Source organism: Passer montanus, unplaced genomic scaffold, assembly GCF_014805655.1.
Source record: "Passer montanus isolate IOZ18808 unplaced genomic scaffold, ASM1480565v1 scaffold103, whole genome shotgun sequence".
In the NCBI taxonomy this organism is placed as follows: Eukaryota; Metazoa; Chordata; class Aves; order Passeriformes; family Passeridae; genus Passer; species Passer montanus.
Window position 1 is genome coordinate 1,448,921 of NW_024356838.1, and position 24,667 is coordinate 1,473,587.

The window sequence follows — 24,667 nt, forward strand, 5'->3', positions numbered from 1 at the left end:
AGCCCAAGACTGGTGTGGATATCAATGATCTGAATCAAAAGTTTAGAAGTTTCTGGAACTGTCTGCAGGGTAGAATCTGATACCAGCAGGTGCAGTTTGCAGCCTCAGGTAAAAGCAGGTCCGTGTTCCTGCAGTGTTGTCTTCTGAAGCAATATAGAGTCTAACTACAGTTAGACAAGTCTTAAATAGTTGCAGCAATATCTTTATGCTGTTATGCAATTGAAGATGGAATAAAAATGTAAATGCCTCATTTTTATTTAAGTAGTCCTTTGACATGCATTATTTTCAAAAGTGGAACTATCTACAGAGAACAGTTTAAGCATTTCCAATTCCAGAGGATGCATAGTGCCTGTAACAATTAAGGAATGTAGTGGAGCACCCAATTCCACAGTGGACATCTGCTGTAGAGTGCCTGAAGCAATCTTTTCATCTGGAGCACCAACACGAGCAAGGCCAACACAAATTGTGTTTTCGGTAATTTCTGTAGGGAAGAAGATGAAATGTTTAATTTATTGACTAATGATCCTATCATAAGGGAAAAAGTACTCAAAATGCTTAAACCTTAACACTGCTTTCTTCAACTTCCAAATATTATATTAGTGGAGTGGCCTAGAAAGAAACTTGCTCTTCAAAGAAAATAAAACTTAAGGATGTTGATAAGGAAGAATTCATTCAGGAATTGTGTTCACTTTGAGGGAACTGCTGCTTCTGATTCATTCTATGTAAAGGATAAAATTAAGGGATTTTCATTTTAATCATATTGAAGGAATAAACTTTTTAAATGAGGAGTAGACCTAGAAGAATTAGTTAGAAAAAAAATCTGTGACACAACTGCCTCATCTTTATTAGCTGCTGTGCTTTTACCCTTGGTCTCAATAAACGTTTCACAGTTTGACCCTGACTAGTGTTAAGAATTCAAGGTGAAAATCTCAGCTTTGCATCTTTGGGTTAACCTAGATTCCTGCTGGTGTTCACACAGAGCAGGGTGTGACCAGTCGAAGTAAAACAACTGAGATTTTTTTTGCAGCTTGACTAATCTAAAATGTTCAGAATCCTTCTGCCTCCTGCAACTCTAATGGCTCAAAGAGCTCACAGTTCCACATGGATAGAAACAGTGCACGGTTTCCAGACTGAGGCTTTGACTGTAGCTCCAGGAGTCACCAGTGCACCTTCATTGATGCTCACTGAACTGTGCTGGGCTCAAGCTTGCCTAAATCCATCTCATGACTAGGATTTAAGGCAGCCCAAATCCACTGCAGAGCAGAATTCTGGGAGTCAGGGAGGGGAGTGCAGTTCAGAAGCTCATCAAGAGGTGTGACTGGAGAGGGGTGGAAGCAGAACAGAAGCAGTCCAATCATACCTGGTTTTTCTCCTTGCAGCCTTCTGTTTTGAATAATGGCAAGAAGCTGTTCTGCAGCTTGATTCACACTCATGTAACGCGGTGGCTCGTAAATCTTTCTTCCTCTGCAGTGAAGGAAAAGCAGAGAAATTTCACATATAACCCATTTTGTTATCCCCAGCAATCTTACAGCTTATTTCAAGACCTCTAGACCAGCAGGTTGAACTTAAATAGGCCCAGGCTCTCAGGCTGGGTCTTTTTAGACAAGAGTGGAATTTTTAGAGAATACAGAAATCTGTTGTGCTGTCACCACACCTGTGAAACAGCTGGGCTCCAGCTGCCAGACCATTTAGATCCTAAAAGCAAATTCAGCTGCTAGAAGCAAGATGCAGGTTTTTGCAGCTACTCTTGAAGGATGCATTAGACTTAAATCCAAGGGCATACAGCTGTTTTTCTGTTAAAAGCCCTGTAGACAGATGATTACAGACTAGAAATATATCCTTAAATGAAATGGTGCTTTCTTTGCCAACTGTGGATTCAGTCAAACTGATTTTATTTTGAAACTCCAGAATAAACAAACCTCAATGATACTGTGAGACTTCACAAATGTTAATTTAGACCAGTTACAGCATGTGTACAGAGGAGCCATTTATATTCACCACTGTGAAAACATACAGATTTCAGAGATGAGTAAGATGTGGCAAAAGCTTTTTGAATACAGTTAAATGAGCACAAGAGCATTTTCTGTGTATTGCTTATTTAACTCTTTAAAAAGGGTGTTATGTATTCTGCACTTTGCACTGTTCTAGCCAATGTACAAAGAATAAAATTAGAACACTGTTTCAGATATTAATCTGTTTCAGGAGGTGACAGAACAGTAGAGAAATAACACTTCATTCACCAAGAGGAAAGCCTATCCCTTTCTGACTTAGTGCTTCTCACAGGAACAGTTACAAAAAAGATCATGTTCTGCTGCAACTCCATTCAGTTACTGTAAAACAAGCCAGGCCCTATTGCAAGGAACAAAGGAGTTTCACTTCTTGTAAGAAACAAAAGACAGTGGCCACCATGAAGCATGAGAGAAGAAGGCAGGTAAGTTCAGTATTAGACTATGGGCAAAGAACCTTTGCTCCTTGTACAAAAAAAACTTTGTAAGGGCAGTGTGTGTTTCTATGTATTTTCAAAATGGTGACTCACTTCATGAGGTTCTCCAGAGACTGCTCCTTCACTTTAATATCTGTAGAACAAAACACATTAAAACACAGCTTTCCTACAAGCTTCCCACTTAGTTTTCTATGTAGGTGAAGCTTTAACAACATTTTAGCTATTATTAATATTATAATATTATTATATTTAACTATTAGAATATGGATCACACTGTGCTGTTTCATCTGTTAGTTAATGTCAAAATCCTGTGACTTTATGCATGTGATTTCACCCAACAATAGGGCAAATTTCACAGATTTCAGAGCCAAATAAAAATCCTGGTAAATATACAAATAGGCATATTTACCATAAGGTAGTTAAATACCAGCACATTTGAGCACACCGGTTCGTTAGGACTACTCTTCAATTATGAGCACATTATGTCACAGAATGTAAAGCAGTCTGACTGCTCGACAGTGATTACATCACTGCCATGCAGGAACCTGACTTTCATTAGCACTTCCTTCCTGTCCCAATCAAAATTTAGAACAAGCTTCAGTTATGGGAAAATAAAAGGATTTGGGCAAAACTGAAATAGAGAAGGGGTCAGGTAGGTAAGACTCTGCACAGCTGCAATTTTGGGAAACAAATTGACCATAATCTTTCCAAGAGGAATCCAGTTGGATTACCTATACTCAAACACCCCTCTCCTCCCCCCAAAACTGTCACAGAGAAAGCTGGATGTTTTTAACCTTGAATAAGTATTCCTTGTTACATAATCAACTTCTAAACCAAAGTGACTCAGATGAAAGGGGTTAAAATGCAAAACCCCAAGATTCTAAGTGCCCAGTTTACCACACTGCTTCTACATCCATGAAGTCACTTTCAGTTCAAAAGTTTATCAGCACTAACCTTTTTAATGCCTCATTTGCTTATCTGGTCATCTGTTCAGTTGGGTAAACACTCAATATATAGACTAAAAGGCAGGAGAGTGGCTGCTGCTCACCAAGTAAGCACAGGGTGTGCATTCCATTCTGCCTGTTCTTCTCAATCTTGTCAAAGAAGCTCTCTGGCTTCCATGTATCTGTCCAGAATACTATGGAAACCGTTTCTCCAAAATTGTACAACTGTAAAACAGAGCAAATGCAGTAACACACATGAGCAATAAGAAAAAATAAGAGCATGCAATAATGTTAAAGGCCATGTAATGAACTACCTGTGAAGTTTTACTGCATTCACCTTTCCAATGCATAATTAATAACTTTCTATTTCTACTTTCTATTGATACTCAATTCTGAAATCCTTTTCAAGGCAAAAACTTTGTAAGATTAGCATCAAAATTATTATTTATTATTTCTTACTTTGGCTAAGGATTTTTTATTTCTTACTTTGGTTAAGGTTAGAAGCGTGGAATAATGCTATAATTTAATGTTTTGATTCTACTGATTTAAATGGCATTTTGCTGCAGATGGAAGCTCTAGCAGGCAAAAGAAGTTAGCCTAAGGAAATAGTGGATATGAAGATCTGAAGACAGATTGTGCAGGAAGCAGAGAGGTACAACATGGTTTATGCACATATGGAAAGAATATTGCTAGGAGATTCTATGTCAAGCATACTCACTGATTCTAATCTCAGCCTTAACACATTTATTACTGTAAGCCCCTCATCTTGGTGAAGACATTTGAAGCAACAGTCTTGCCAATCATCTCTGGTGATGCAAAAGTGAAAGTTGTATGTAACTTAAGGCAGTATTTGGCTTGGAAATAGTTTTTGCCCTGAAATAGGGGAATACCATGCATCAGTTTTGGTCTATTTAGCTCTGGACTGGGGCCACCCCAGATGGATTTTACAGCTTGCCTGCTCAAGCCCACCAGAGAAAAACAACAGCTACACGGATTATCCTTCTCACTTTCTCTGTACTCCTGGAAGGAAAAGCTGCTTTTCCAAGCCCATGAAAGGAGACAAAGGCACTGTGTGTGCTTTGGCAGAGGACCCTGTATAGAAGCAGCTCTGGCAGCCCTGTGCCATGTGGGGATTCCCCTATACATACTTCTGTTATTGTGGCATTAGGCTGTGGCTTTAACTCCTTTATGCTGGTAGAGCAGAACTTGAATCACAGCAGAAACATGTTTATTTTCAAAAGCTCAAATTTTAACCATCCATGCTGATAAAATTTATTCAAAGGTTCCTGGAAGGTAACTTAAAACATTTCCTCTTTTAAGTATTTCATTCTAGCAAAAGGACAAGAACATACTGGGTACATTTCACAACCTAAAGGTTCTTCCAGTAAAGTAAATACAGGTTGAACCAAATAAATTGCTCCTGATGTAACTTTCCTGATGTTAGCCATTTCAAGGCTGTGTTCTAGAAAATGAAAAGAAAAATCAAACAATGCTTTGCCTATTTTTCATGTGGCTGCCTAGAACTCATTCCCATTTTGTACTACATCTGTAGGAAAAACTATTAGTACAAGAAGTTTCTCTTTCTCCCCTTCACTGTTACAGTATCTGGGAGCAAAATACCTTTAATCTCCCTGGTAGCGTTTCTGCAATCTTCCAGAAGTGCTGCAAAGTCTGATACCAACCTAAGTGCTCCCCATCAGCACCTGAAACCACTGCAACAACATCCCTAAGCAGCAGTCCTTGTTCAGGACAGAAAGTGGCCTCAATTAATCTTAAATCTTACCTTGGCCCTTTGGCATTTTGATAAACCAAGGAAGAAAAACTTCCACCTCTGCCCTTTAGGAAAGGAAAGTATATGCAGAAATGGGGAAAATGTCTGAGAGGTATTTTGTTGGGAATCAGAACTCCTAAACCACTCTGCTACATGTTAAGAATGAGCTGGACATTCAACTTTATACCATACAGTGCCAATTCTGATTGTTACCATTCTCTTTTCCATTACTCATTACAAAGACTCTCCATCCTCTTTGACAACAAGAAGGTAACCAAGCTATCCTTCTTCATACAAGCCCTGCCAATCATTCACTAATCTGTCCTTTGTTTACTGGGTTTTGCATTAATACTGCAGCCTGGGTGTCAAAAAAGAGTAAAATATTTTTGTCAGAAATTGCCTGTCTATTCAGTAGACCTTCAGAACACCTTCACGAAGAATTGATACCACAGAAAACTGTACTTAGTCTCAAAATAAAGACACCTCTTTTCTCAGCACCTGGAAAGCACAGAAGTAGTTTTTACACCAGTAAGATAGAGTAGGACATATTTTATTAACCTCCTAGAAATTCTTTTGCAGTTTATACCCCTCTACCAACTAAACTTGTGAAGAACAGATTTCCTAAGATTAATGTGCACATATTCTTACTTTAAATTACAGGGGGAGGTGTACTACTTTGGAAAGTCCCTGGTACACCATCAATTGGAATGCTGAGGAACTGAAGTAGTAAGTGGGATACCTCTATTGTGCTTGAATACTTATAACCAACTACCTTACAAACACTTCTACTGACACAAACCAATATATCTTTCTGATCCAGTATTTTATCTCTGCAGATGTGTGACATTTAAGCAAACATAGGAACAGCTCTTCACCAGGGCAAACCTGCATTAAGAAGGGCATGACTGTATCAGATCTTACACTTTAAATGCTCTCCCTGTATCTCATGCAGAATTCAATTTGTTCCCAATTTAGTTTCCTCTGCTGTGCTCTAATTTCCACCTTTTGAACTTGTATATGAAGTATCTGACTTTCAAGGAAAGCCTTGCAGCAGAGAGAGCAGTAAATGCCAAAAACTGCACTACTATCCTAAGGATTCAGGAATTACAGAAGACAGCATGTCCACTAAAGACAAAACCCACTGAAACTAAAATGCATTCTTTCTGCCAACCATAAAAGGCTGCAGAGGGTCCCAAAATTCCAGGAATCATGCTTCTCACTGAAATAGAACTGTCTGACATGTTTGTTAACCAAGGAGTGTTAAAACACAGCCAAGGATTACTGCCATGCTTTGAGACTGTTCAGGAGTTGAAGAAGATGATGAGCTGAGGTTTGCAGAGATCAGGGATCAGCTGTACAGTGGCTGGCACAGCTCTAAAGGGAGGCAACAGCAAATGAAATTTCACAACCAACTTGTGTGTGCTGCACTCTGCATGAAGCATATGGGGTTTAGGAGTGGGCAATGTGTGGTCTGTACAAGCCCCAACATCTCAGGCATCACACTTGCAGGTTTGTTAGAGCGCCTGCATTCTGCTCAGGCACAAAAGTGCCAGAATTTCAAAGGGGTGCAGTAAAATGGTCGGACAGATATTTCCTGTTTTCAGCTTGGAAACCAAACTTCTTACCTTCTCCTCAATGCTCAAAAACATCACAGAAAAGTTTCAAAAGGACATTTTGAAAGACCTCAGTCTTTGGAAATACCCCTTTCTCTGCATCCTCCCCCCAAGTTCTAACTGGCTTAAGCAAAACTGTGCACTCAAATTTTGCAATGCAATAGCTCAGGTCAGCAAAGGAAGCCAGCACTCCACTCTGAGGCAATGCCCTGCTGCTAGAGTTTTCTGCCTCACAGAATACTGCAGAAAGCTATTCTTCAACTCACAGTTACATCACCTCAGAACAAGATATAACTTCCTATTTTATTACACACATGATATGAAAGAATGATTGATAACTTTTGGTGTTTCTTTTCTGTCGGTATTTTAACCTTTCTATTAATGCTATTTCTTAAGCAGAATTGATTGCAAATTGAGAGGCCAGAATGAACTGTGAGAGAAAGTACCATGATCTCACCTTGGAAAGTCTTCATGCAAGTGGAATTTCAATGCAACTGCTGAGCTACTTTGTTAAAGACCAGTCTGAATGACATCAGATAACTTGAAACTATCCTGATCAATTGTCCTCACTTGAAATCGTGGTGTGGTCAATAACCACAAAAATTTAGGGCATAAAAGACGGAACAAGCTGAGACTGAATAGGGAAATTAAAAAAGGAAGATCCACCATCGCCTCTAAAAAGTACTAAAGCAAGCAGGAGAGAAGATGAAAAATAATATTAAAGGTCAGTTGGCCAACAGCTGCAGAGAAACCAAGAAGTAAACATTTCAAAACACAGACATCTATTTTTACAGCATCTTTCCCAGAATTATTGCTGTATCAGCTTCAATGGTGACACAGCAATTTTCCACTTCTGAACCTATCTCCCTTCCTAACATTTCAAACATCTTCTGAACTAGTCTTCCCGAAAAAAATAGTTACTGCATTCTTCAGACCTGCCACCATACACAACCAAATACCTGAGACCCCATAGGGGTGACATGCTACAGAGCCATGTTCTAGTCACAGGTTACTGCAGATAGTTCTCACAGCACAGGTGAATTATGGAAATTCAGACTCTTCTCAGCCTAATCACAATCCACTGGTAGAAACTAGGAGGCTTTTTCTCCTAAGACTATTCCTCAATGAATTTAGAGAGTGCAGAGCACCTTGCATTATCCCAGGTTACTTCCTGACAGATCCCAATGAGCATACCCAGAAAAGCTGAGGGAAACCCACTCCACAAAATTGCAGTCTTCAGAAGGCAGCTGTGACAAATCACATAAAATCAGCTGAAGGGACTAGCACATTTTGCTTTGGCTGCCTCTTGGATCTGCTTAGGAAATAGCCACTCCACAAGCAGAACAAAATTCAGCTATAAAAATACTGAGAAAGCAAACTTGCATAGGAGAGGATTCGCCCCCAAGGTAATGCCACCTTATCTTTAAAAACCTCCTGAGATTCTTTCTGCCAGTATCAAGCAATGTTTCCTTGCTGCCCTGAAGGTGACTTGGGTTGCTAATATGAAATGAAGATATCTAAAAGGAAAAAAAACCCCAAACCTGATTAAATAGATGTTTCTGGTTTATGTTTGCTAGTGACAAATGGCACTAACTTGGACAGCAATTGTGATTAATGAAATAGTGTGACAAGCACTGATTTAACTTTTAATTGGCTTGAAAAACAAATGCCAACTTCTTAAAGGCTCAGAAGCTGTTAGTAACTGAAAAAACAATCAGTGATGGAAAACAGTTTAACAGTCAGTAATTTTGTGTAAAGTCCCTCCTATTAGAGCAGAGTGTTTTTGAAGATTAGGGCACACAGAGAGGGTGGGACTCTGAGGCTCAACTCCTGCAGCTACTACAGGGTTTCTATTTGACTATGAGCACAGAAATTAATGATAGCAGCTTCTTCATCTTTAAGAACACTGGAAATGTACTCACCTGTTAAGCAAAAACTCAAAAATAACACAGTAAGCATTGCTTTTGCATTTAAGTGACCAGCTGCTAGCAAAAAGGCTATTTTCTATTTTATATCTGTAATTGTCTAACAAGAATTAAGTGGACTGCAAACAAAAAACCCGAGATGTGTCACTGAAAGAAATAAGGGCACATGCAGATGTTTGTTCTGAAGCTATTCAGCTGGAAAGTGGTACATGTCAGAAGAAAGGCAGCTTTTTGCTGTAACATGTTTTTTTCCTAGCTACCCAACCAAATGCTTTCAAAACGAGCAACACCATTCAGAAATGAGCATCTCATTTTAGCCTTTTATCTCATCCTGTGACTTGCCTCCAGCTTTGCACTTCAGTTCTCAATCTTCTTTCTATACGTTAATGCCATGATCTCAAGCCATTTCAAGCTGCATCATTCCTTCACATGCACCACAGGTCAGTGTGATGACACATCTTCTGGATGTGTTTGACACCAGCAGTTCTACCTCAAGGACACATTACCAACACTGGGTCAGAGAGAATTCTGTCCTGAGAGCACCACTCTGGCCAGTGACCTTCCCAAACTAACCCAGATGTCATGCATATTAGAAACGAAGGAGAAATATGCAAATTAGAGATCCTCATTTTCCTGCCTATTTATTTTAGTGCTAAAAGCCTTAGCAATCAGCCCTATTCTGAAAAACTGAGAGGGCACAGGTTCAGCCTGTGCTTCCCTGGCAGTGTCAGCAGATACCAAAGTGCCTGACTGTCCTCACTGGTGGTTGCTCCCCACTTAACAGGAGTGACAGAGTGACAAACACACCCATGTGGCGGACTCCAGACAAGGGAGGTGAACCTGCAGAGAACATGCTAAGAGGCACTGACACAGAGCACGTTTCTTGGCTTCTCTCCCATAACTGTATTCATATGTTTTTAAGGGAAAACAGCTTCTTCAGCCTTGGAAAGAAAGTATCTGTTACAGTGAAGTACAGCAAAAACAGTGTAAAAGAGAGAGGCACAGCAAATCACAGAGCCTTATGCACAATCAGACTACCACTTTGCCAAGTTATACTATCCCAGCACAGTTTATCAGACTGTGAAAACTTCCAAGAAGTTTAACTTTCAAAATGAAAACCCCACTCTTTTTTTCAGTATTCCAAAACAGCTTCACTAATTCTGTTAAATGAGGAGGATAGTTAAAAAAAGTATTTGAAAAGAGATATGAACCCCTCTTTATTATCTGGCAAGAACTACAACTATGGAATGAAGGTAACAAACCATCACTGATGCTGTACCAACTACTAAATCACTGTACAGGAAAACTGCACAGTACCAGAATGTTGTTGGCTGCACAGAAACATTGCTCTGATGACCAGAGATGTTCTTTTGTGACCAGACTGTGCTCTAGCTACATTTCAGACGGCCTAATCAGCAGTTACAGCTCGCTACGCACATGGCTCTCTGAACGGCGTATAAAGGTGTTTCCTGTTTTTCTCTGCTAAGAAAGAGAGAGGGTTTGTATCACGATCAGATTAAAACAAGAAAAAAAGCAAAGCCTTTTCTGTGGTGAAGCAAAAGAGGAATCCCTCCTAAATTTGACAGGAACTTTACAATTTGAGACACAATAACTCCAAAATTAAATTGATAGCAGGAGACAGCCACGGAACTTAAAGGTTTTGAAAGAAATTATAAACTTACAACACTACTCTAGCTAATCAAAGGCTGCTTTTTTGTAAGATACGCCTCACTTGCTGTTTATGCCAGCAAGGAGCAATCAAGACTTAAATATACAACTGGTTATATTCTGCCTGGTAATGCAATTACTATTTCCTAAAATGCCTTATATGACAACAGGAATGTGGACTCAGGAGAAGGCTGCCCCTCCCAAGCCAGAATGGAAAAGGGGACTAATGCCAGACTGAGTAACATCACATTTCCTTTAAGGTCTGCTCCCTTCAGCAAGGGATAAGGAAACAGCAATCTAATCTCCAAAACTCTGCCTACGTGAATAACCTTATGGACTGTTTATACTGAGTATAAAACTGAGTATACTCACGTTAGGTTTCTGGTCTTTTTTTTCAATTAACCTAAAAGCTGTATACTGCTCCTTTCTGTGCCTGGCTGAATTGTGGGGGAAACAAACTTTCAGAAAACTTAAAAATCTCTTTGGGCCTTGCATCTTCCTCCCTAACGAATGTAAGAGAATAGTAAAAAAGAGAGAAACTACTTGTCAACAGTGTGACAGCAGAAGCAAACTTTGCACCACCATCAAGCCAAAAGGGGAAGGGTGAGCCCCAACCACAACTCTCATTCTACCCCCCCTGCAAGTGCATTCATGCGACAGCTGCTGTCTGCCATGTGTGTACATGCAGATTTTAGACACCAAGAAGCCTAGTTCCTTTCTGAAAGATAATTTTGCCCAAGTCTTGCAGCAATAGGCAGGTGTCATTAAGAAGGTGCTCACAAGAAGAATTATAAGGAGTGTGAATGCTGTGCAGCATTCCCTTTAGCACTAGCTAATGGGACAGGTGTCACTGCATTGGTCTAGAGCCAGGCCACACAAGGTGCTCAGATTTCTAATCAAAGCCAAAGATAATACCCAAACTCATTGACACAGATTTTCTGCTGTTGGCCAGCATTACTATTTGAATGGAGTTTGGAGTACTGGAGTTAGTCAGTGGAAATTTGAATGTACCAAGTGTTTGCCAAAATTAAAATAGTGTTCTTTTGTGTACTGCTAGGAAGGAATTCCTCCTTCAGTGATGGAAATATATTGTTCAAACACCCAACTTGTCTGTAGTACATTTATACTCCTGTGCTTGCTTTTGGCATTTGTAAAGTGGGAACTTGGTTTTGGGGTCCCATACACAGGGAACCATTCTGAACCTTGAGAGGGCAGGTTCTATGTTAAAGAGATGAATGAAAACAAGAGGGGGAAGCTTCATCTAATTTATCTGTGATTAGTTATAATTTAAACACTGCCACAATATATTTCATGGAGTAAAAGTGATAATGAACATGTGTAAAAGGAAGTATTTTCTTGGGGAACCACTTGACCTTCTCTACTTTAGCCATTCAAGATGCACAAAAACTGTCATTTGCTTTACTAGTCCTTGGCTAAGCAAATCCCTCCTCCCTCATCAGATGGGCAGAAAGTAGAGAAAGATCAAATTTATTAGAGAAAGAGTGCATCATATTCAAGACTTTGGAATTATGATCTGAGTTGGACATATATGCAGGCTTGTGCATGTATTTATTATATGACAAGATCAGCATAGTTCTCTACATGATAACAACCTTATTTAAGAATAAACTTATCAGATATTACCTGATACCTGATTTTGCCATCAGTAGTAGAAGGAAGCCAACATAAGCAAAGATTTATCTGTAAAACAACTTTAAATACCAAAGGCTCCTGGGGCAGAAGGAAGTTAGAAAGCAGAAAAGAACAGAAGTGTTACTATTCATTTTCATATGAGCTCATCAAACAGGGCTTTTGCTGACACGTGGCATGCTAAAAGGAAGAGTTAACAAATTCTAACATTATGTGTACAGTTGGTACAGATCTTCAAAGTTGGAACTGCAACATGCACTGCCATAGCAGTAGAAGAGCTCACCAATTCTAAGCTTAGCAATTGTGAAACAAGATATATGCATATATAAAACTATTACCTGTAAACCACAGCAGCCCACTGCATTCATTATTGAAGCATTATGAATGACCTTGTAAGGAATCCCCAGTTTTACTGCACGTAGCACTAAATCACTGTGTGTTGTGGCCCTGTGGTAAGAAAAGGAAGGAATTAAACATTGAAAACATGCTGTTACAAAGTGTTACTATCACTATAGTTTGTTTTGAAATAAAATTAAATCCTTCACAACAAGGACTATGCAGAGGTGGAAAAATGGGAACAATATCCTAGTGGTTACAGGAAAATAAAAACTCCAGTAAGGCTTCCATATGTCATCTTCCTCAGCTGAAATGCCAGGCATCCTCAGTATGGTACAGCTCTTTGCAGTTTTCTGGCATCATTAGAACTGTAACACTGTTACAATGTTACTTTATAAAGTACCCTTGGCAAGTGTTTGAAAAGGGAACTTCCATGTATCCTTTGTCTTCTGCAGGTGTCCAATATGCATTGAACTGTAAAGGCCAACTCTGTTTGGCACAAACTTCCACAAAACTCCAGGATTTCGTTACTGGCTGCACAGCCAGGCCCTCTCCCATCTGCACCAGGGTGTGACAGGAAAGGCCCACGCTCAGACAAGAACTCTGAATGGACAGAGGTGAACTGCACGTTTACTTAGAAAACACATCCTCGGACTGAATCAATTTTTCTAATATTTAATCCAGATTACTCAAATTAGCAATCCCTAAATCTGAGTGATAAAGCTTATTCTGAAAGAGTTAAGAATATTGAAGTTTCAAACTGAGTTAAGTTCAGCTCCAGGTCTAAGGCTCAATAAACACATTGCAGTGATTGACTGCTGCCAGAATTACTGGGTTTGCAGTTAAGCAGTTGAGATCAGAGCCTTTCCAAAATGGTCAGTACATACAGATTAGGCAAATCATATGTATTTTGTATGTATGCTTATATGTATGTGAAATATGAAAATGCACCTACCCCTTGCCTAAGTTCATCTGACCTGATCAATGACCTTAGACATTTCAATCCCAAGATGAGACCACACATTTCTGTGTAGCTATTGCAAAGAAGGAAGGAAAGAAATAACATATGGCCATCAGAACAATGAACTAGGAAAATTGCTTTCACCCTGGCCTTGCTCAGTTACTCTAACAGAATTCCCCTGGTTCTAGCCTGATAATTTTGGTGCTGTGTGTCTGACCAGCACCCAGTCAGATCAGGTGCTTCAGACTGGAACATAAATGTGGCAGCAGCTGGCAAGGCTGTAAAGATCAATATTTTTTAAAAAAATCAATTTCAGTGAAAGAAAAAAAATTAGGAATGTGAATTTAGGAAATCTGACACCTTTATATAAACAGGCTCCCAGACCTAGGAGAAGGCAGTAAAATTATCTGAACCAATACTTTAGTTACTATACAAACATTGCTCCTGACTTCCAGAAGCAAAGGTGATTTAAGAATGTCTGCATTAAGAGAAGAGGAGACTGGTTTTACAGCCTTGTGTTATTCCCTGCATACACAAAGGACAAGGAGCACTGGAGGATTTTGTGTTATGCTAATACCGACCAAGGGATCAGCTGGCTTTATTCACTGAAATTTGCCAAGCCAGTATTTTTTTTCTCCCAGTAGATCTGTCTATAATGACTGTAGCTAAAGGCAGAAGTGCCTTTATGGGCACTCAGCTAATACCAGGAAAAGTCTCATGGAGTCATCCCGCCACAGCCAAAACTACAGCAGTATTTTCTGTCACTGATACAGAGGTTAAGTTTTATGGGTAGTAATAATATGAATGTTAACACTAGCCTAGAGTGGTGGACTTTCCACTGTACTACTGAAGTTGTCAAGTTCTTGTAGCACATCCATCTACAGGTGTAACCACACACAGATAAAAACTTGCAGCAAGGATGACAGGGCACAGCCTGCTTTATCACTTTAACCATTAACCACCAACACCTGGCATCTCCTGTGGCTGCCAGGTACTCTGCTCACCTGCAAATATACTTGACAGTCTGTGATCAGCTGCAAGGGGCTTCTGCCCTCCCCTCTGGCCTCTCTTAGGACAGAAACATTCAGTACTCTGTCCTAGTAACCTCACAAGCCCCTAAATCCTTATGGTTCTATGTGAGCATAGGAGCAGTTCTAGCTGCAATAGTAAGAGCTAAGAACTAAACATTTAGAGAAAAGCAACTCATTCAAAAAGGGGGGTTTTTAACAATAACATAGTATGTTAACCAGAATTGAAGTATTTTGACATTGAAACTAACGATAACTGAGGCAGATCAGAATACTGCTTACAAGTAGCAGCTACATTTCAATCCATGTAGTTTGTTTCCTTCATCTTGTGTATTTGTATCAGTCACTGGATCAGAGCACAAGGGTACAGGTAACATGGCTCTACACTCTGCACAAATCCTAGTTTGAATATAAACATGGACTGCAAGTATAATCACTATTTCTGAAATACACGGTCATCTGCCCATAATTAGTTTAATATGATATTCTATTGCCAATTGCCTTCAACCTGTATTTACATAAATTATCAGCTTTTGACAGATGTGCACATTGCTCCTTTTTTCATAAACTCCATTTTTTCCCTCACAAATAAAGTTCTCAGATTTCATTTTTCTTGTGCCCCTTAACACTGTGATATAAATCTTGCATTCCCAGCTGGAGATGAAAAGCTCTTCTGCATGGCTTGACATTACAGATTGATGATGCCTGACCAAAGAGACAGAAGGAGATCCTCCTGGTCATAGAAAAAGCCTATACTTTCCAGCAGGAATAAAAGTGGAAACAAAAGGCCTAATAAACCAACAGGAGAAGACATTTATAATGACATAACTGATTTTAAAAACTAGCATATATTAAAGCAGATTATACAACCAATAATCTGTATTGATTCTAAAACAACTGAGTATAAAAGCTGCAGTTTATAAGTGTAAATAGCAACAAAAAGAATATTCCCCTAAAATAGCACATTTCCTATTTATGTGATAACGTAGAATTTCTTCAGTTAGCAGACAAATCATGAGGCAAAGCATTTGTTATAAAAGGTAGCACAGAGAATAAAATGATAACGAATGAAATTATAAGTATCTGCTGAAGGAAAAATTCATACATCCTGGAGGGTCCACATTCCTATCTCTAATGGACATCCGGGCAAGAAAACTCCAAAGCAAGATAAAGTGTAGACAACTGTATCTATATTTTTAATACAATAATGAATATACAGACATAAAAAGTGTTTCTGGTCTGAATATCAGTTTCCTCAAAAATAACTACAGTTACACAGTTGGCTTCTTCCTATTGAAAAAAAAGAGTGATGAAGCTATAATTAAAATGTTCCTCTGTCTTACCCAAAAGGATCACCAACCACAAGAAATGCGACATCACAAACATCAGCTTCTTTTAAAAGGCTATCTGCTTCTTGTTCCACCATTTCTCGGTCAGCCAAAATCAATTCTTTTCCATAAAACTCTTCCTAGAAATTGAAATTAATAATAAACATCAAAATAAGACACTTAGGAATGTTTTTGTATGTCTGGGTGCCCACTCAGGAACAGAGCCAATGGACACTGGAATAGAAACTTCATTATTCTCCCCAACAGCTTGCCCCATGTCTTGGAGAACCTCACCTCTGCTTGCAAGAACACCTGAGCTTTCCATAGAGCAGCTCCTGTGCTGACAAAAATTAGTGAATGTGAACTTTATCCTGATACTGACTTGGAGTTCCACGCCTTCTGTGTCAGTCGAGGAGCTGCACCTACAGCAGCTCAGTCCCACCTGCACTGAGGGTCCCTGGGTGGACTCCAGGCAGAGTTAATTTAACTTGCTGCTGTAGGGCATCTCCTCTCCCAGGCTGAGCCTAACTCTCAGGCTGCTTACAATACTGGCACCAAACCAGGTACAAATACCACATTAGCTGCACCACAACCTGTTCTCTCACATTTTTCCTTAGTACATTTCAGCTAACCACATCTAAGGAATGACTTCATATTAATCCTTCGTCTTGAGTTCTCTTTAAGAAGTTCTTTACCAAGTATACAGGTAAACATGTATTTGATCCTGCCCTTAATTTTTCTTCAGCAGCTCAGCAATCATTGTGTCTCTTTGTACATTTTAAATGCCTTTATTTCCAGATTCAACTTCACACATGTAAATGAAACTTCAGTTAGTTCTAGAACATGTACCACACTGAAAACATCTGCCATGTTGTGTCACAATGCGTTCTACATGCTCTTTACATGATTAAAGTTTTTTTCCTGGGCAAAGACCAAGAAAGGTGGTTTTGTTCAAAGTAGTAGAAGTTCTAAGCAAATTTGTGTGGTATTATGAATATTAATAAATAGATAAAGCCACTGAAGTCAGTTATCACCCAGAAAGGTTTTCCTCTGACTTCTGTGACTTCTTTGCCCACACAGAACAGTGAATTGACAAGAGAACTGTAATACCTGTACAGAAGTGGAGTGGTGCTTCCATAAAAAAATCCATCCCATAGGGAGAGTAATAGGTATGGGACCCCTGTTACCAGGCTACATGCCCTTCCCTGAATACGAGTTCCTGCCCATTTTTGAGTAGGTTTTCCTTACTATAAAATCAGGATATAATTTTTCTCATGAAACAGACTGCAACCTGTACAGATTCAACAGAGAGGGGACCAAATAAATGTGTAAGCAAATCTTGCATCTATGATTCTGAACCATTGAAAGTCCCCTGGAGTAATGCTGAGATCTGTACTGAACCAGCTGCAGCAAATTTTGACACCCCACTGGTTTCCACTAGGCACCTCAGCCCAGATGCACATCAGCACAAGGGAGCTGGGCTGAGAGCAGAGCACTCCACAGCAGCACACGTCCCTTCCCTGGGCTGCCACTGCCCCAGGCTGGCTTGGGCCCAACACTGTGAGCAAAAGCACGCTCCAGAACAGACTGGGGCAGCCCCAGGAACACACCTTCAGTTCAGCTTCATCCAAGGGAATCTGTTTGCATGCTTTGAGACTGCTCCACAATGCTAATCAAAGCATGCTAAGTAGAGAATACATAAAAAGTAAAATGTAGACTTACTGGGAGGTCACTGGGTCCAAACAGTTCTTTCCCCAAACTCAGGGCCAATTTGGATGGTCAACATCAAATGACTTTTAATATACATTTTAGGCCATCCCAATAAACAAGCAAGTCTTGTCATTTGAATTTTATGACCTGATTTTAATTCCATCAACAGGGAAGGATTTCTGGGAAGTCTCTGCAAGCAAGTACCTGCTCTTGACTTCTTGAGAGTTTTCCTCTAACTTTCCATGGTGCTTAAGAGAGAATGACCTTCAGATTAGTAAATAAACTATTCAGCAGTGTCACTTGTATGGAAACCAGGCTGTATTATAAACACTTGGTTATTAACTCCTATATTCCCTCTTAGGTGTTTCAGGGAAGACAACATTATTACTTTGTTTTTATTATCTTTTTATCTCATCTTTGGCATTTCAAGGTTTGTAAAAGACTTATAACATAGAAATATAGGACAAGAAAATTTAAGAAATATAGGACAAGAAAACCCAAAATAACCAGATCAAAAGCTGTCAGCATAGTCCTATTATTCAGTGTTTTATTTGCAGATGGATAGGAATCCATTAATTTTTCTATTGATAGCAAATGCTCATTTTGAAAAGTAAAAATCTCCAAGTAATCCTTTCCATTTAGTAGTTTTCCAACTATCAAACAAAGTTTGATTTCAAACCACAAAGAACATTTTGTTTTGAATGGACTGACTAAAATTTAGATTGCTTCAGTGTACCAGTTTTCCAACTATCAAACAAAGTTTGATATCAAACCATAAAGAAGAACATTTTGTTTTGAATGGACTGACTAAAATTTAGATTGCTTCAGTGTACTGAAAAGAAACATAAACCACAGAGCGTGTCTTCACATGGCAGATAAACCAGTGATGCTCCAAATATTCTAGTCTACCTTGTATATGGAAACCAAGTAATGCTGATTACAAGTATAGGTCCCACATGCTCTATGTATCTGCAGCTCTGCATTCAGGTACATTATGGCCATACAGCAGCAAGGCCCAGAGAGCATCAGCTTATTCAGAGGCAAGATCTCTGGTCTGTGGGCAGCTATGCTATTTTTTGGTTTTAATTCAGCATTAAACTTCATCTTTCTATGACCATCTATGAACTCCTCAGTTACAATTTTCACGATTTTACTACCCTTGTCTTCCACGAGGTATGTTTACTAACAAAAACTTTATCTCCACGTTGTCCAACAGCCCATCTCTGACTGAAGTGTGCCCATTCTGGGAACCCCCACACGGTGAGGCAGCTTGGCCCACGTGGAAATGTGGCACAATTAAACTGCTATTCCCAGCAGGCATGCCATAACACCTCAGGCTGATACAGAGGCACAGGCTGGCAAAACGTGTTTTTGTAGTATGACTTCTGGGTTGGTTGCCTTTTTTTTTTTGTTTGGTTTTTTTTTTGTTTGTTTGTTTTGTTTTTACACAGATTAGACGCTTTCTAACCAAGTCCTCCAGTATCCCAAGGTTTGCACATACTGGTAGGTTTTGAGATGAAAACTAGCGCCAACGGCTGTAGGAAGGAACATTTTATTTTTGCCGCAGTCTTCTTGCCAGGTAGCAAAACAATTTCTCCTAGAAAACACGGTATGCGAAGGTCACGAACATACTTCTCCCGAGAGCGGGCACCGCTCCTTTCTGCCACTGCCCCCAGCCCCAGCACGCCCCGCTCCGTGGCACCACAGGCCCCGGGCCCTGCGGCCGGACCTACCAGCGCTTCCTTGCCCACGGTGAGCACGGACGTGTAGGCCTCCAGGTACACCCTGCGGCAGCGCCGCACGGCCTCCAGCCCCTTCACCGTGATGTCCTTGGCATCCCCCAGGCCCAGCCCCACCAGGTACAGCATGCTCGGCAGCGCCCAGCCGCCGCCTGCCTCACGAGGGAAACCGACGCGGGCTCAGCCGGGGCGCCGCACGCCACGCTGCTCGCCGGGATCCTGCCTCAGGTCCGGGGATAGCCCAGCTCCCGGCTCCCCGTTTCCCGTTTCCCGTTTCCCGTCTCCCGGCCGCTCGTTTCCCGGCTCCAAGCTCCCGGTTTCCCGGCTCCTCTCGCCTGGCTCCCGGCTGCCCGCGGCGCCGTTGGGGCGCAGGGGCCGCCGGGAGTTGTAGTCCCGGGTCGCATCTGGGTTATGGCAGCGGCGGGCAGGCCCGGTCCGGGCGGTGTCCCCGCGGTGCGGGTCGCCAGCGGCCACAGCATCCCGGTGCTGGGGCTCGGTAAGTGGCGGCAGGACCGCCCAGAGCCCGCCTCTCTGCCAGAGGCGTTGTGAAAGGGCGGGGGTCACGCCGCGGCCGGCCTGGCCGGCTGGGCAGGTTCGGCGCTGCCCTTGTCCCGCAGCCGGACTCGCCTCAGGACAGCCCAGAGCGGAGCCTCCGGCCGGGCTGCCCGCGCTGAGCCGGCCAGGCCCGGTGCCGCTCCGAGAGCCCCGGTGCCGCCCGGTGAAGCTCCGTGCTCCCGCCGAATGCGAGCAGCCGAGCTGCTGGGCAGCGCTGTGCCCGCAGCACCGCTCCGCTCCTGCCCACCCGGGGCCATGTGCGGTGTCCTGGTGGCTTGGGTGTGTCCTCTTAGGCGACGTGCGAGCAGACCTTTCTTCAGAGCAGACTCTCATGAGAGAATTAACCTTACTGCTCCTGTTGAACTGAGATCCTGGGCAGGAATCTCAGCATCTGTGAGGCACAAGGGAATGGTGGTTGATGATAATGATGAATACTTGATGCAGCTGTCTCTTACAGTCACTGTGTAGTAAGCAAAATGGCTTATGTTGATCAAAAATTGCTATTTTTTTCTTTTTCTGTTTTTTGGTTGGTTATTTTAACCTGTAACACTTACTGCCAATTTACTTTTCTTGGAGATATTTTTATAAAATTAAGGAAAAAATAACGTAAATAGTTTTTTTTAGAGAATGGACTTGATTGTCTTATATCCATTGTTTCAGTATATGCTGAACTGTGCTTCAGACTGTCTGCAGAACCAGCTTTTTTATTGTAGGTTGTAATACATTTCTTGGGTAGAATAAACTGACTAGAAAGTGACATGCAGAAAGACTCCTTTGTACTTTCCACCCAATAGCTGTTCCGTGTCCTTTTGCTGTGTGGAAAGTTCTGAGTAGTTTATTGTTATGCCTGAACTCATACCACAGTAAATGGATAGTGGCATACAAGAAAATCAAGTTTGAAATTTTCTGGCCCAGTAACTTCTGCCAGGTATGGCTTTCAAGGAACTCCTCTTGACTTAGAGTGGTGGTGTTGTCATGAGCAGGATTTGGTTCTTTGATTTCACTTGCTTGTCTTGCCAGAGTAACACTTTACATGCTGCTTTATACAGTCTGCAGATCTTTGAGGATTGTGTAATAGATAAGAACTAGTGAAGTAATTTTAAGAAATCCTTTATATACGGTGCAAAATGCTGAGAAGGGAGGGAAAAAAAAGGTGAAGACTTGCAACGCTTGCATTTGTAGTCCTGCTATAAATACCACAATATAAAGCCCTACACAACAGGATCTTTATGGTAGCTGTTCTCACTTAACTTCTCTTTTCCACATGAATGGCTTATTTTTGTTACAGTCGTACTGCATTAACTAATATCTGCAATGCAAAAATTTTACTTGGATATGAAGTAGAGGCAAACCGTCTTAAATGAGAACACATTTTCTGCAAGGCCTTTTTCTGCAGGATTTAAGATTTGTTTGCCAGTTCTTATCCCTCTAAACATGCAGACCTAATTGTTGTCTGGTGCCTCAAAGACAATTTTAATAGATAGAGGTGTTGCATCTGTTGCTAGATACTCTTTCTAAAAGCTTCAGAGAGATAAATGTGCTAAATATGCATAAAGATGGTTTCAACTGTCCAGTTGTGCCACCTGGAAGACAGCTCAGATAGCTTTGCAAGTTATTTTGAGTTGATGAAACCCCTTTTGTATTATTTGAGAGTTGAATTAGGAGATGGGTAATGTGTTTCTTGTCCAGAACATGTGACTCAAGAGTGCCACCACACCCTGGAATAGCATTCTGTCAAAATTATCTTTTCTTCCTATTTAGGCTTCATTTATGAAAAGGTGTTTGTGACGGTGGTTTTTCGGTATGATTTCATCTTTTTTAATGGGTTTCCGTGCCACAGCTTATTTGTAATTTGTATAGAAGGTCAGTAAGTTGTTCAAGGTTTGATGCAAAGGGAAGATGTGGGGAAGGAGGTTAAGTCCTTCATTAGGTTACCATTCACTTTCTGGGGCTTTGTACTCTTGTGTAAACTGTTCTTGGTGAGAAGGATCCATTTCTATTAAAATCTCTAGGGAGAAGGTCGAATTTTTACACCGGAGAAGGCCATGAAGTATGCAAAATTTGGTTCAGTCAGAATGGTTACTTGGAATAACATGCCAAATTGTGTAGATCCAAAATTTCCTCTCTACTTAGATGGATATTCTTAGTAAAACAAGCTGACTTGCCTGAGACACCAAGCAATTATACGGCAGCTCACCTTTACATTAGAAATATGTTGTATGGCTAAAGTTTTAATTAACAGGTTCAAATAATCTGTACCTTGTTTGTTGTACTGCTATGAAAACTGCTGGTAACTTTATATTTCCGATGGTTTCATGCTCACTGTTGTGTTAGCCAGCATCATTCACGTGCAGAGGGTCAGGCGTGTTTATGATCAATTTCCATTACAAAGGCTGCTTTCTACTGGAGTCGGCTTAAGTCTAAAATGAATTGGCATTTTGGCCCTAATATTTGTCTCAAGGGTAAATCTGTGCCCCAGAGAATACATTACCTCACGGTGGCTGTAGATTGCATTAGAAAAAGGATACATGCGCTATCTTGCTCATAAGATTAGTGTTTTAGAATTGCATGGCAAATAACTGATACAAAACCTGACACTGTTTAGAAGTTACAGATGTAGCCACATTTTTCCATAGGAGCTACATGTGTCTGAGAATCTGTTGGTAAGACTTTGTACTATGGTAGAAAATTATCTTACAGTTTCTTAACTACAGAATACTTGGTGCTTACCTAAAGCATCATCCTCAAAAAACTATCACTTGTCAAAAAGGCATACACGGGATCACCGGTGTCAGGTTTTGGAAGAAAAATGCACAATTTGAACTGTTCATGTTTACTTCTGTTCAGTAGGAAGCTCTCACTTAGACAGTTGTCACTTCCTCTTTTTTTAAGTCTGAGGACTGAAAATGCCACTCTGTAGCATTTGGTTATAATTCAATAAGGGGCTTTTCTTCCTGCAACTGAAATACTGGGACTTTTGTCAAGGTCATGTGCTGAATGCTTGACATCTCTTCAGGATTGTTTTGGTGCTTTTATTGAAACTGTCTTCATCCCCTTTATATGGTAGTTATACTCCCATTAGAGCAGACTTTTGTGTGTGTTTTTCTTAGTTAGTTTGTGTTTGTTGTTTTGTTTGGGGTTTTTTTAGGGATGATAATAATTAAATTCTGGTGGTTTGGTCAAATAGCCGGTGATTTCTTGAAAAGATGTGCTGGTGATACCAAAAATAAATAGAATCTTTTTGTGTAATGTTGTTTGCTATGTAATCTTTGGGGCAGCTAGAGTCAATAACAACTTGATGAGATAAAAAGGTCTCTAATGATGCCCTCTTATTAAACAATAAAATTAATTTCATACTTGTTTGGGAAGGGCCATCAAGACACACAATTACTAAACAAAATAATCAAGTGTTTATACTCATTGTGCCTTACTGAGGTCATACAGAATGAGTATTTTATCAGTAGTAATGATGTTCTGTAAAGAAGGTCATTCAAGACTGCCCAGCATCATTACTGTAGGTACTGTAGCTGGGAAAGCTGTCAGGTACTGCTCCTGCTCAAACAGCCAAGCCTGCAGGAAAGTAATACACACACAATCCTTCCAGACTCAAGGAAAACCACGAACATATCTCTGTCCTCATTTCAGGGTCTTTCACAGATAACGTTCCTGATACTCTGCTGTAACCTTGTCTAAGTAAATAAATCATAAAAGTAGGTTTTGACTGATTTTTACTGATTGCATTAAGACATTGCATCATTTGCATTGCAACCACTCAGGACTTCTTGTATTGTTCCCAGTTCTTTTCACAACAAATAGACCTCCTGGCAAAAAGCACAGAATCAGATTGCTCCACTTTCATTGCATCAGGTTGTGTTGGGGTGTTTTCATCAAAATGCTACATAAATTTAAATCTTAATGCTGAATGGAAGTATTTGAACATTCCATTATGCATTAATAATCCAGTTACCTACTTCTTAATCATTAATCCCAGAGTTGCTTATTCTCATTCTTAAACGTAGCTGTGGTTGAAAAAAGACCCAGTCCTACTGGACTGGAATAAAATGAGATTTTGCTTTTCAATTCAATGGCAGTAGAGTCAAGCCTTCACTTTTCTTCATTTACTACTGTTACAGACTTTTTTTTAAATTCATGGCTCCTGTTTCTTCATGGCTTCGGTTCTTAAGGAAATTTATGGAACAGTAGTCCTCGTACCAAGACCTATGGCACTCCCTGCTATTAATCTTATCCTGTAATAAGAATTGGCTGTTTATTTCTTCCCTTTTTTTTATGTCTCAACCATTTTTTTTATTCTCTTGAGGCTCTTCTTCTCACCCATGGTTACCAAGTTGCCTTAAAAGCCTCTTGTGATGAACAAAATGCCACCTCTATAAATCTTTCTGTCTCAATTCATCCACTGTTTCAGTAGACCTGACCTAGAGAAGTTGTACTTGATCTTTGAGGCTCTCCAGATATTTAACTTCTCTCCTGTCAGGAGTGTGGCCATATCCCAGGCAGCTGGGTGCTGTGGGCAGTGGAGCAGAGCAGTGTCCTCTCCCAGCCTGGCTGAACCTCGTGAGCTCCTGCCTTCCTTGCTTTCTTCCAGCTTCACCTCCTTCCAGCCTGCTGCTGTTTTACTCCTTAAAAAGGACTGAATACTATACAAGGCTTGTTTTAAGGGGTACTAATAAATGCATCTGGGGCAAAATGCTGCACCAACTTTTGCTTACATCAGAGTCTACACAGTACAGAAATATTCTCGTTTTTTTCTGAGGGAAGTTGCTGCTTTGTCTCCGCTCTCTTGTACACCTACCAATCTGTGAGGTCAGCTTTTTGTATGTTTGCTGGGGATTTTACCTTATATTATTGCATATGAACTGTGATTTAATAGCAGAAAAATAACTTCATTTCTCACACTGGATTCTTTTTGGTGGTCACTGATCTTATTGCTGATCTGATACAGATGAATTTTAGATAGCCTTCACTAAGTTTAAGTAAT

At 40.5% G+C, this 24,667-nt stretch overlaps 2 protein-coding genes across 5 annotated transcripts in view; one reads left to right on the forward strand and one right to left on the reverse strand.

Moving 5' to 3' along the window:
- Window positions 1–231: 231 nt before the first annotated feature.
- DPH5 (diphthamide biosynthesis 5) lies at window positions 232–19,423 on the reverse strand. The gene is made up of 7 exons (XM_039717911.1): window positions 19,111–19,423; window positions 15,683–15,807; window positions 12,353–12,461; window positions 3,492–3,612; window positions 2,537–2,576; window positions 1,361–1,464; window positions 232–481 (listed from the first exon to the last, which is right to left on the reverse strand). The coding sequence occupies exons 1-7, from the start codon at window positions 19,243–19,245 to the stop codon at window positions 258–260; spliced, it is 858 nt and encodes a 285-aa protein (XP_039573845.1). The 5' UTR covers window positions 19,246–19,423; the 3' UTR covers window positions 232–257.
- A 70-nt stretch (window positions 19,424–19,493) lies between these two features.
- The window catches only part of LOC120506373 (uncharacterized oxidoreductase ZK1290.5-like), a 45,607-nt gene continuing 40,433 nt past the window's right edge, over window positions 19,494–24,667 (forward strand). For all 4 annotated transcript variants that reach the window (XM_039717870.1, XM_039717897.1, XM_039717888.1 and 1 more), the window contains exon 1: window positions 19,494–19,612. In XM_039717870.1, the coding sequence (XP_039573804.1) occupies window positions 19,528–19,612 (85 nt within the window). In that variant the 5' untranslated portion in view covers window positions 19,494–19,527. The remainder of the gene's footprint in view (window positions 19,613–24,667) is intronic.